The following is a 13,594-nucleotide window of genomic DNA, read 5'->3' on the forward strand; positions in this document are numbered from 1 at the left end:
TTGCCTTTACGCACTTCTACACAGATCTGCTTGATTCCGCCGAGCCTATTGGTGGAGCCGCGCAGAGGTGCAGGAATCTGCGCACACGGCCGCCCTGTGATTCCGCGCCGATTTCCTCTTACGCTGGCAGCGCCTCTGGATCTGACGTCACTTCCAGGAGCACACAGGAAGTGTGATGTGGCTGTGAGAACAGTTTCATTATGGTAAGAGTTACTGTTCCTCTTTATAAAATAACCTTCGTTTAATGTTTTGATCTGTAAACATGCCATAGATTACAGATGTCTCTGAATGTATGTTTATGTCTTTATTTAAATAAATAAAAATAATGACAATGAACCCACACAACTCTTGAAATTTGGTAACCGATTGTTTACTTCTAGTCTACACGTTCAGGATTTAGTGTGCTACATATTTTTTGGCATTTACGTACATAAACCTTTATGATCGAAAACGGTTATTCTTTTACAAAACTGAATGGAACTGCGATGTAATGTAATGCAATTTGTCTTCACTGCAAACTATAACATTGTGTACGTCCGTTATACAACCAAGAATCCCTTATTTTTAATGTGATTAATAATAATGTTTAAAACAACTCTAATGTTCAGACTATGGATGTTTATTGTTGCAATGTAATAAAATCACATGTATTTTTCCATCATGAACACATTTAAAATAAAATAGTAATCATTTGCAATCTTACCTGGTTCAGAATTGCTCTGATACAGTAACACAGGCTAAGAGTAACCTAGGTTGTACCGTCCTAAGTCCTAGCATAAGAGCATGTACAAGAGATGTAAACTGTTTTGGGCTCATTCAGCAAATCACTGTGAGAAGATGATAGGAGCTCATGATTGGAAGTCAGTCTTCACCAAGCTAACCCAACAGGGTATTGCATGGATGGATGATGTAGTGATGTTTGCAGCAAATCATATTTTCATTTTGCATTGTACAACCCCTATCCCGAATGATGCACTTTCTGCAGCAGCAATTGCCCCGCTGAAGTTGACATGTGGGCAAGGGTTTTGTTCTTCTGCTTGTCAATGACCCTGAAAATCCTCAGTCAGCAGAAAGCTAAATTCCTCACATCAGAAAATCACATTTAAAAACAATCATTTAACTGGCAGTGCCTGAACTCGAACCCTTTTCACATGTAATGAGGTTAAGTTTAAGTGATATTAAAAAAGTATGAGTAAGTACTAAGTATTATGCTGTTATACCTTATTCAAATTGAGGTTTATTGTGCATATGATTGATTGTTTATACCGATTATTGTATTTCAGTTGTCCCTAGAATTATGACATAAATAAATACATAATGACATTTTCTGTCATTATTTATCAGGCAGAATGATTAGGCAGTTTAAGCCACTTCACTGTTTCTGTAGAAAAAGTATACACCTGGTCCAGTAGTAATAAATATAGACTGTGGCATTTTTGGGGTTCACTGAAAATATGCTGCTATTGGTGACTTAGCCTCACGGCACCCTAGATATGATACACACCATTTGTGGTCTCCAAAGTCAGTACTTATTTGCTTTAGGGTTTTTCTTCTATCTTTATGTCCTTGCCTTTAATTTGTGTTGTATTATGCCAAATAATAGTATTTACTATTTAGGTCCATGTTGTCTATGATCATGTCATTTTCATCCATTTGCCCACAGGCTAGTATGTCAGTTTGACCTGTATTACTCTGAACTCATAACAGGCAAGAGTGCAGCAGGATTCTTCCAAAGCCTTTTATTATCCTGAAAAAAAAGTAGGATGTGCAACTAAGCACCTGGAAAATGAAAAGGAACACATTTGACCTGTGACAGACTGTCCTTCTTTGCCTTAATACCACGTGTTGTTCCATAAAGCATCTTAAGTATGTCACTTAAAGTGACACATAATAATAAATACTTAGTAATAACTTAGCCAAACTACATGAATACAAAATCTATACATTTTTAATTGAGTTTCTGGAATAGACAAAAATCAACAGTTTTCTAACAGGCTTGTGTGTAGTCAATGGTATTGCTGTTAATTTAAAGTTATCTCAAATATGAAGTATGGTTACAGATTAATTATTCACTATATAAAATGATTATGGGACTTTTTGATATGCAGAATTTATAGAATATATGTGTTGTGTGTGTGAGTGAAAATGTTAAAATGGCGATGGGCCTCACACATTGCAAGAAGAACAGATCAAAGATGGACAAAGGAAGCTATGAATGGATCCCAAGAGATGAGAAAAGACCCAGAAAATGAATTGGAAAAGAGAAGTTGAAGATCGAAGCGGAGATGAAGTGGAGAAATCTTGGGGAGACTTCATCCAGCAGTGGATCAATATAGGCTGGTGGTGGTGGTGGTGATGATGATGATATATATATTTTAAGCAATTCGAAGATTTCTGTGGTACAAGTTGTGTAAGACAAATTGAATAACTCCTATGACATGCTTTGTGGATGTATTTGCTGTAGAGTTACTCTGATTCGTCCTTGAATATTCTAACTTTTAGTGCAGTTTCTGTAACATGGTTAATGGAAACCTGAGTCACCCTAATATTTATATAAATATTCAGTTACTTCAATGCATATGAGGTACGTTTTACAGCAGCACTTTCAATCCTTTGTTAGGTGGGGTGAGGGGGCTTATTGGCTTCCATGCAGCAAGTCCCAGGATTGCATATGTATGAATAGACAAAGCACTCGTTAAGGATAAATATATTGCAAAACAAATACAGGTTATGGATAACTAAGCAGATATGTACCTCAGTATCATGTTTCCCCTAAACTACCCATCTTGAAAAGCAAGAGGTTTGGCAGCTGAACTTTAACCCACGTCATCAGCTGTGACAACAGTGTATTAGGAAGAGTAATAGTGATGGCTGCAAGAAAAGGTAACAGATCTGCATAACAAGCCACTGGAGACTGAGAAACAGATGACTGATCATTCAGCCCTTTGAGTCCCATTCATCACTGGGATGTCTTTAATGAAGATCGGAGCACATCTGTTCCCTGCAGGGCCACTAGGGGCAACGAGAAATTAATGTGAGCGGCTGAGCCCATCTGAACAGAAGGGGATTTAAAGCAATGTCTGGCAGAAATTTGGATGGGGAAAAAAAATCATAATATATACATTTTCTGTATAAGAACACAAAACATGCCAACACCCAAACCATTTTTTCTGATAGTTCACCACAAAGAAAGGAAGCTCTTGACTGTTCTTTGTTCTTTCTTCTCCTCAGTCTTATTTGTTTTCCTGGCTTTTTTTTTGTTGGATAAATCATATTGTTCCTGTAATTATTTGAATGAAAATGAGGATTTTAAATGCTTTTGATTTTCTCTCATGCCTTTAGCAAATATTCTAGAGGACAATGCCACCTCCCTGCTTCTCAAGGATTCCAAGCTCCCACACCAATCAATTGAAGGATTAAACTCTGCCTCATTAATTTCTAGCACACAAATTTGTAACAATACCAAAAGAGTGCATCCTTATTTCTTTTTTTGTAAACCATGATATTGCTGTAACTTACCTCTGCCTTATTGTCTTGCAGTCTGCTATATTCAACTTCCAGAGCCTGCTGACAGTCATCCTGCTCCTGATTTGTACCTGTGCTTATATCAGAGCCTTGGCTCCCAGCATTCTTGATAAAAACAAAACCGGGTATGTATATTAACATGGCCTGCATTTAAAAGGAGAGGGGGAAAAGTATTATAATGATGTCACTAGTGGACACCTCTGTATCATGCATCTGGTGATGTCATTCTGAAAACATGACATCATACCTCGTGATAACACCGAATGTACATTATTGTTATCCTATTAAGGTAAAGTACAGAAAGTGCTGGCTCATGTTTGATGTAGATTGATTTTATTTTTTTATTTTTTGGCTGCTGACGTTGACAGTTTTTTGGAAAGCAGAAATGTACGGGAGAAGAAAGGGCTTTATCCTCAGCCAGTGATTCTGTCTTCGCAAATCAACCTTCTTCTTAAAAGCAGTGTTCTACAAATGTTTTAAGCATTCATTTCTGTCGCCGCCACTATTCAGGAGCTTTGAAATATTTGCCTAATTTATTGAACTTGTTGTTTTTAAGCAGTCCAGTGCCGTTCCCACAAGCCTCTGCTATTGAGGCACCATACGATTGATGTAAATTACTACAGATCATTAATTGAAATAGATTTCTTGGTTTATTTAGTCAAGCATACCACCAGTTTTTCTTTAATCAACGTGTTTTCTTTATTAAGGCTGGTCGTTTTCCATGTAAACCAGGAGTGCACAACATACTTGGCTTCATCCGGACCACGAATTAATTAGTAAAAAAATATATGTTATACATCCCCTTTCCCCAGTCTGCACTTCGTCTATAAGTTGTGCACCATTGCTTCTTATCAGTACAATCTTATTAGCTTGTTGGTGGTAGTATTTCACAGAAGAAGTAAGTTTAGTTGTTTTAATTCTGTAATCCATCTAAGACAAAGGCACCCTTTTTTTACACAGTGACAGTTTCCTATATTGTGATTCAATTATTGCAAAGCTGCAAGAATTCCGCCTTGAGAATTAATTGTATCTGACTATTTGGACGGTGGAAGGGTTATTTCAGAACCGCTCTTCTTAGACTGCAGATGTCACGAGTCGCCTAATTTTACCTTTCGACTTGCCTGACATATCTTTCCTACCCTTTCAGTTTTGATGTGAAGCTCTAAAGTTGGCTCAATATTGCTACAGAAAGTGATGGACTTTGGCATTTAGCGCAGGACCTTGCCAGGCTTCCAGTGTCAGTTTCCTGACAAAGAGATTGTGTTTTATTGTATCTAAACAAAGGTCCTGTGTTTATCAGATGTAGGCTGTTAAGTGCTGTTAATCAATGAGGTATTTTTAGTATAAGTCCTACACTAGCAGCTGCTACAGCTGCTCTGTTGTTCACACAGGAAATAAAGAGAGGTTTATATCGAGCACTTCACAAAACATTGGCCCCGAGTACTTCACTAATATACTGACCCCCAAACGTTCCTACTTGGTAACTAAGAGCCACAAATTCTGAACTACAGTTTGCTCAACTTCTTTGTCTAAGAGTGCTATACTAGAGGTACTCTGCTTCAGCTCTATTGCTTAGTACATCTTTGCCCAGGAGCATTCTGTCAATCAATGTAAAGGATCCTCTGCCTGCTCCTTTTATACACTTTGCTTTGTACAACTTTCACCTGTTAGCTTGACTCCCTTTAAATAGAGTTTGAGTGATGATTGGTGAACATGAATTAGTTGAAAACTGGCAATACATGAAGGTTTTTAAGAAACTGAAGTATAATCAATTCCCTGTTGATCTTGTTATAAAGCCCCAGCACTAAACATTTTTTTTCTAAATCCTGAGAACGTGACTTGACAGAAATGTTAATACCATAGTGGAAAAAGAAATGAAAGAGCCTTGAGGGGTCTTATTTATCATACTAGTACACAATGCCTACGCCAGAAATACTATAAAACTCGATTGCATTTAAGCGTAAATATATCTGCAGACTTGCTTTGGAAAGGTCTGAAGTACTGTAATGTGGTTTGAGTCCTGTAGCCAAACATTAAAACAGTACTCTGTAAGGCTTTTCACCAAGATTGACTTCAGTGCCAGCTTATTGCTGAATATTACTGAATATTGCTGGGAAGCAAATTATAAGTTGTGGATAGGGTTTGTTAGACAGCATGTCCAAAGCAGGTAAAGTTTCTTTGTTCCCCATGCCATTAATTATGTTGAATGGATCAGTGTTTCAAGTGATGCAGAAATTTCATCAATTTAAAATAAATTTAATTAAATAAATTCAAATTAACTAAATTCATGTGTTTCAATTTGATGAGATTGAAGATGTATTTTCTCCTGTTACTTGCCTACTGCTTAATGGTAATGTGGATCACTCTAATCACTTTTTATTTGCTGAAGATTTGTCCAAAAGTTTATTAGTTTAAACTTGTTTGTTAGCTGTTGCATTGAAGAAGATATTGGAGAGTCAATATAGTCTCACTGGTAAGAATTTACACAGGCATTATTTAAAGAAAGTTGGCTGGATGAATAGTAGCATTACAGGAAGCTGAGTTGACCCTACAAATTTGAGGGTGCTGTCAATCACCTTTTCACAGATGCCAGTGAATTTTTGTGAGTTAGCATTAATGTATCCATTTTCAGTTTCAGATCTATGAGGGGTTTTGTAATTTCATAAAATTGCTAACCCCAGAAAAGGAAGTTGCGAAAAGGTTTCTCATGATCCTGAGCTGAGATTTTGTCTGGGATAAGAGCCTTGAGTCAGTGTTAATCTAGATGTAACCTAAGTAAGATTCAGTGGCAAGACAGGAAGCAAGGCTTAGGATCTATGTGGAGAGTAATTTATTGGTTCTTTTTAACCACAGGTTTGACCAAATTACAAATACAGCACAGGAAGATTGAGATCAACTCCTTTGCAATTGGTAATAATTTAAAATCAGACCCTTGAGGCTTCACTCCCTTTGCTTGTGACCCATAAATTGTAAAAACACACTTTTTCAGATTGCAACTACATATAAATATGATTTTTTTTTCCAGTTTCCTGTCCTTTTCATAACTAATTTTATTTGGAGGGGTTAAGCATTGGGTTAAAGAGTGACCATATATTGTCTTTCCACATTATGGTTACATTGTACAGGATGTTTGAGGTTTTGCCCAGGGTGTAAAATGTAAATTTTTGTCTTTATTTGCAGAGTTTTGGGAATATTCTGGAAATGTGCGAGGATAGGTAAGCTATGAAAACATCTCTTACTTTAAGTTTGATTGGGTATAGATTGGGTATAGAGCAATCATTTATTTACAGAGTATTTCAAGTATAAACCGTAATTATGTATTTACCTTTTGGATTACGTAGTAGATAAATTATAACACTCGGAGGTTAAAACCTTATGAAATTAGATTTGATACTTTCTTGTTGCTTGTATATTGTCAGATTGCTTCCTATTATTATTATTATTATTATTATTATAAGTTAAAACATCAGTTCTGCCTCAGGCTGGAGTCCAGTAGCATAATTCATACAGGAACATTTACTCTACATAATGAAGTACTATCAATCAATGTGACACATTATTTGCATCCAGTATAATTTTGTCATCTCCAGTAGGGCTCACTTCAGTTTTTGAAAGAATGCATTATATGGTTGTTAAACATTGATATAATAGAGCTAATAACTCCCCACCTCCCCTAGATGTTGGGAGCAGTTTAATACCTGACTGAGACTTGTACTCCATTAATTCTGAAGCTCAAAGATTATTTTTTTGGGGGGGTTTGTTTTATTGCTTTACCTTTTGCATTTTTTTTTCTCCTGCATATTAACCCTTCACCTAACCTGGAATGATTTTCTCCAGGGGAATGACATAAAACCTCGTTCATATGTAATTGGAGTCCCATAAACATAAAACCTGAAAGCTTTCTATAATCTGATATACCAGTAGCACAGAACTGTTAACTCCATTATTCAAGTGGGAACCGAAGACCCGTCCTGGGAAACGCATTACTCAAAAAGAGTTTTGTAGGAGTAAGGTTAACAGCCACAGCCAGGACATTTCCGTGTTCCGAGATTAAGATGATTATTTTTGGCCAGTGATTGCCAAAAATGTAAACTGCATTTTATGTGCATTTATGACTTTCATCTTCAGTTTGATCATTTTAAAACTAACATAGGCAATTATTTTAAAATGGGATGAAGTATTTGTGTTCTTGTTTCCTGAATTGTAAGATAAAAACATAGATTTAAATTAATGTTCTTATAAAGTAAGCTTTCAAAAAGCATTCTTAAAACTGAATAATAAAGTGACATGGCAGATTACCATATGTTAGTAGAGCACTGCAATATCCAACTTTTAGTGCAATGATATAATTTCTTCAGTCGACTTTCAGAATTAATTTAGAGAATGTTTTCAGTATGTTTGCATGCAAAATAAAAATATAACCTGAAGTAAAAACAGACAAACTGAGAACACACATAATTGGATATGTAACATGAAATTAAATTACAAGAATACAAAATATATAATCTGTTACTGCCCTCCCCCATCCCCACGACTCTCCCCCGATGTGTCCTTGAACCACATTATAAGACATTGGAAGGAGATTAGTTTAACAGTGAATTTTAAATTGATTTGAAGTGGGTCATGTATTTAAAATTTAAATATAAAATATTTAAAACTCCCTTTGGATGTACTCCATCTTTCTTTCACCAAATATTTTTTCAGGGGATGTTTTAATAGTATGTCATAAAGTGATTATAATATATTGTATGGAATATTTCTTCAGTTGTAGCTTAATTAAGATCTATTGAATTGCATTTCCTCTTCTCTTGCAGGTGAACGTAAAAGCCCGTATGTGGCTTTGTGCTGTGTAGTAATGGCCTTCAGTATTTTATTTGCACAGTAACACAATGCATGCAGGGGCACTGGCGGGGGGGCTGGAGCTGGAGTCAGGGACAGCTGTCCCTGATGAGAAGCAGCAGAAAACAAAGAAGATGTCATCACAGAAATCAAGGTTGAAAATCCCTGTTAAGGACACATTTCGAAGGTGATCCTGTCTCTGCTTACAATCGCGCAGAGCTGTGGTTGGCATTGAATGCACTGCAGCTATGTGTTGGACCAAGGACATTTCTGAAGAATACAATGTACATTCTTCCCCATTGAACCCCAGTACCTTTATATTTCCCCCTGTAATGGTCTGTTTTATTGGATTTGCTTTAAACCACTGTCCTTTCAAATAAAATAAATGTCATATTCTTGTTTTCTGTTAACGAATTGTCACTTCTCATATTACTTATGTTTTGATGTCTTATGTTTTGATGTCATACTACTTCAGTGCAAATTATGAAAGACATAAACCTGAGAATATGTCCTGTATATGCTGTGACATATTCAAGTAATTGATCCTCAAGATTTAATGAAACAGGATTCTATTTAATAAACATGATTAGGGAGGTAGGGGATGTGGGGGGGTGAAGGCAAATGCTTGTTTTTATTTAGAGAAAAGTGTTCTTGCAATAATGGCAGAAAAATTGGCAGAAAAGACCTCTGGGATACTGAAGAGATTATGTGGTACTTTTACCAACAATGTCAGATTCTCTAAATTATAACAGATGTTCAGTATCATTTTCCAGGATTTAAAAACCCCTGTGTTGTTGTAATTAGCTTCCATTGGCAAACTTGTTTTTCAATGGTGGCCATTGTTATGAAATGCATTCTCTCTTAATTAGTTAACCTGGAGCAGAATGGGATTGATATTGAAGGAGACTGCAATCCTCCTTCCTAATATCTGCAGCACATGCTGAAGTTTCTATTTTCGAGAGACTGGAAAAATGAAATAGTGTTTGCAAACATTAACTTCTATGTGAAGCGTGGGCATGTTTTATACTTGTATATTGTCTGTGTGATATTGGTGTTATCCTTCCAAGCAAGAAAGTAGTCTGCAGTGTCATGAAAGCATCTTAATCCTGAATAAAATAGAAAAAGAAGACTGATAAAGTGTGGTTTTGTAGCATATAGCAGAAACTCAGCACAACATAGGTAACTATTCATTTTATAGCTAATAATTCAGAGGGGTGGATTTTATTTATTTGCTTCCCAAATTGTTAACACTCTTTGTATTGACTATATATTAAAGAAACAGACTGATTGAACCCCACCTGATATAAAGATTTGTTCTTTATCTGTACTTTACAAGATCATTTCAAGTCTGTTTTTGTCTCGTGATATCTGAATTAAAAAGGCATTTGAATGCCATTGAACAGAGGTGAAGTGGGTTTTTACTCTTGGTTCTTTAGCTCAAAGAAGGAAGCCAATGACGTGAAGAGTCAACTATTTGGTTCACTCAAAAGGACCTCCATTGCCTGGGAAACCCAAGCCTTTGTGAAGAAACCAAAGAGTTTGAGAGGATTTTGGAGTCCCCCAAAATGCCATCGATCTGAATGACCCCTTCCTTAAATAACAGAATTGTAGCTGAAGTAGGTTCAGCACATATAAGCATGGACAACCCCACGGCTGTGCTATTTTGGTCTCCTTTGGGGAAAATCTAAAAATGAGGGACTGGTGCTGAATGTTAATTCTCCAAGATTTTCCTACTTCCAGAAGGAGAAACAGGAGACCTTCCTTTTGAAAACTTTCTGAACTGCACTGCAGGCGGAAGCGCTGTAGCCAGCAATGACAGCGATCCTTCCCAAAACCCACTTTCATTCATAAGATCCAAGCAAAAACAGGGCAGGGGGAGGGGAGAGCTGCATGGAGATAAGAAGTGCTCTGTTAATGTCCCTCATAGACCGTTTAATTGAACATTTGTTTGATTGTTCACTGCATTGTCAGGCAAAGGCCAAGTGCGTCGGAATGAGGTTGGCTGCAGTTGTACTTGAGCAGTGGAAAGTATTACTCTGGCCCGGAGTCTCCCAGAGCAGCATCAATGGCCTGTTTCACTGTGGAGGGAATCAAATGGGACTGTGTTGGATTGCTACCTCTTCTCACACTGCACTGCACTGCCTTCCAAGGCCGGTGGAAGAAAAGGGCACCTCAATCTTAACTAAGATGGTTTTCAAGGGTATGATGAAACACTGGACTACATAATTAACTCTCTTGATGTAAGGGTTTGAAGTAAGACAGGAAATCAATAAGTTGCGATCTATAGGAAGTACAGTAACATTTCCAGGGCAAAGCAGGGGAATTGTTTAAGATTTTTGTCGTCTTATCGTTCTTCCCTCTGTTATGTTCTGTATGTACTTTTAACTTACATATTTGTACATACTTGTAAGGCATCAATATGTTTTAAAGCCTAAAGCCTGTTTTAAATCTTTCATACCTGGGCTGTACTCCCTTTGTACCAGAAAAAAATGTCGACTTAAGTATAATAATTTAAGTTATGGTTGGTCTCTGCATTAATGCAAAGTAACTATCACTGTTATGGCAAATAAAGTTGAAATGTTCTGCATTTGTTTTTAATTTAATCTTTATATTTAAACTTTATATATATATATAATTTGTATTTAATTGGACAGCTGACTTGCCCAATACAAATATAAATATATATTTATATATATATATATATATATATATATATATATATATATATAGACAGTTCAAGAACTTGTAAAACTTCATTCAGATCAATTGTTATTTATTGGAATACATACAGTGAGGGAAAAAAGTATTTGATCCTCTGCTGATTTTGTACATTTGCCCACTGACAAAGAAATGATCCGTCTATAATTTTAATGGTAGGTGTATTTTAACAGTGAGAGACAGAATAACAACAAAACAATCCGGAAAAACTCATTTCAAAAAAAGTTATGAATTGATTTGCATGTTAATGAAGGAAATAAGTATTTGACCCCTTCGCCTTAGTACTTGGTGGCAAAACCCTTGTTGGCAATCACAGAGGTCAGACGTTTCTTGTAGTTGGCCACCAGGTTTGCACACATCTCAGGAGGGATTTTGTCCCACTCCTCTTTGCAGATCCTCTCCAAGTCATTAAGGTTTCAAGGCTGACGTTTGGCAACTCGAACCTTCAGCTCCCTCCACAGATTTTCTATGGGATTAAGGTCTGGAGACTGGCTAGGCCACTCCAGGACCTTAATGTGCTTCTTCTTGAGCCACTCCTTTATTGCCTTGGCTGTGTGTTTTGGGTCATTGTCATGCTGGAATACCCATCCACGACCCATTTTCAATGCCCTAGCTGAGGGAAGGAGGTTCTCACCCAAGATTTGACGGTACATGGCCCCGTCCATCGTCCCTTTGATGCGGTGCAGTTGTCCTGTCCCCTTAGCAGAAAAACACCCCCAAAGCATAATGTTTCCACCTCCATGTTTGACGGTGGGGATGGTGTTCTTGGGGTCATAGGCAGCATTCCTCCTCCTCCAAACACGGCGAGTTGACTTGATGCCAAAGAGCTCGATTTTGGTCTCATCTGACCACAATACTTTCACCCAGTTCTTCTCCGAATCATTCAGATGTTCATTGGCAAACTTCAGACGGGCCTGTACATGTGCTTTCTTGAGCAGGGGGACCTTGCAGGCGCTGCAGGATTTCAGTCCTTCACAGCGTAGTGTGTTACCAATTGTTTTCTTGGGGACTATGGTCCCAGCTGCCTTGAGATCATTAACAATATCCTCCCGTGTAGGCCTGGGCTGATTCCTCACCATTCTCATGATCATTGAAACTCCACCAGGTGAGATCTTGCATGGAGCCCCAGACCGAGGGAGACTGACAGTTATTTTGTGTTTCTTCCATTTGCGAATAATCGCACCAACTGTTGTCACCTTCTCACCAAGCTGCTTGGCGATGGTCTTGTAGCCCATTCCAGCCTTGTGTAGGTCTACAATCTTGTCCCTGACATCCTTGGACAGCTCTTTGGTCTTGGCCATGGTGGAGAGTTTGGAATCTGATTGATTGATTGCTTGCTTCTGTGGACAGGTGTCTTTTATACAGGTAACGAGCTGAGATTAGGAGCACTCCCTTTAAGAGAGTGCTCCTAATCTCAGCTCGTTACCTGTATAGAAGACACCTGGGAGCCAGAAATCTTGCTGATTGATAGGGGATCAAATACTTATTTCCCTCATTAACATGCACATCAATTTATAACTTTTTTGAAATATGTTTTTCTGGATTTTTGTGTTGTTATTCTGTATCTCACTGTTAAAATACACCTACCATTAAAATTATAGACTGATCATTTCTTTGTCAGTGGGCAAACGTACAAAATCAGCAGGGGATCAAATACTTTTTTCGCTCACTGTAGTTTAGTGGTGGATGAATTGAGTCCCCTCCAAATTTTGAAGTGCTTTGGGATTCATGAACTACAAAGTAGCAAAACAAACATAGTTCCTCTTAATATCCACAGGTTTTATTACAGATAGCATAGCTTGGTGATTTTACTTAATTTTTCCCCGATTCTGTTTCATACAATCACAAGCACCCTGTTTGAAACATTACCCAAAGACAATTTGCCTTTCAAAAGTATCCACTGCTATCAAAAATAATTGTATGATCCAAAGATTGTCGCATGTAAATTTCCTCTGCACACCTTGAAGCTAAAGCTTGACAGGGAAATAAGGTCAATCTTGGCAGGAAAACCAAGAGCTGAAGTCAAAAGGGCAGTCAAATAATTAACACGTTTATGTTTGAGGTCGTTATAAATAAATTGGCAGATACTGACAAAAACCTATTTGAAATTACAGTTTTAATGACTAAGACAGTGTTGACTGAGAAGAAACAAGCCAGATGAGATGCTGGGCTACTTTTACTCTTCAGGACTGAGACATTGAAGTAGGTGAAAGATAAAAAGAGAAAGAATATGGCAAGTCACTTTTTAAACAGGCTTAGACAGTTCCTTTAAAGGCCAGCTATGCATTTGTATTTGTTCAGAATTGTCTAAGTGAGTGGGGAGAAAGTCCGAGGGATTGTGTGGTACTGAATGAAACCCTTTGTTAATCCGTATGTATGATAACTTAGGTCCTGTGTTTTCTGCTACTTGTTATTTCCATTGTAATTCACTTGCTATGCCTTAGATGTCCCTGTAGTCACTCATTCAATAGTTATCAAATTCACAATTAAGAAACCAACACATCACCTTTTG

At 37.4% G+C, this 13,594-nt stretch overlaps 1 protein-coding gene across 1 annotated transcript; it reads left to right on the forward strand.

The window, feature by feature from the left end:
- Window positions 1-105: 105 nt before the first annotated feature.
- Window positions 106-9,661, forward strand: tmem167a (transmembrane protein 167A). Its single transcript, XM_066711894.1, has 4 exons — window positions 106-203; window positions 3,541-3,650; window positions 6,706-6,740; window positions 8,340-9,661. Exons 1-4 carry the CDS (start codon window positions 201-203, stop codon window positions 8,408-8,410), a joined length of 219 nt encoding a protein of 72 aa, XP_066567991.1. The 5' UTR covers window positions 106-200; the 3' UTR covers window positions 8,411-9,661.
- The last annotated feature ends 3,933 nt before the right edge of the window (window positions 9,662-13,594 follow it).

This window comes from Amia ocellicauda, chromosome 8 (genome assembly GCF_036373705.1).
Source record: "Amia ocellicauda isolate fAmiCal2 chromosome 8, fAmiCal2.hap1, whole genome shotgun sequence".
NCBI lineage: Eukaryota > Metazoa > Chordata > Actinopteri > Amiiformes > Amiidae > Amia > Amia ocellicauda.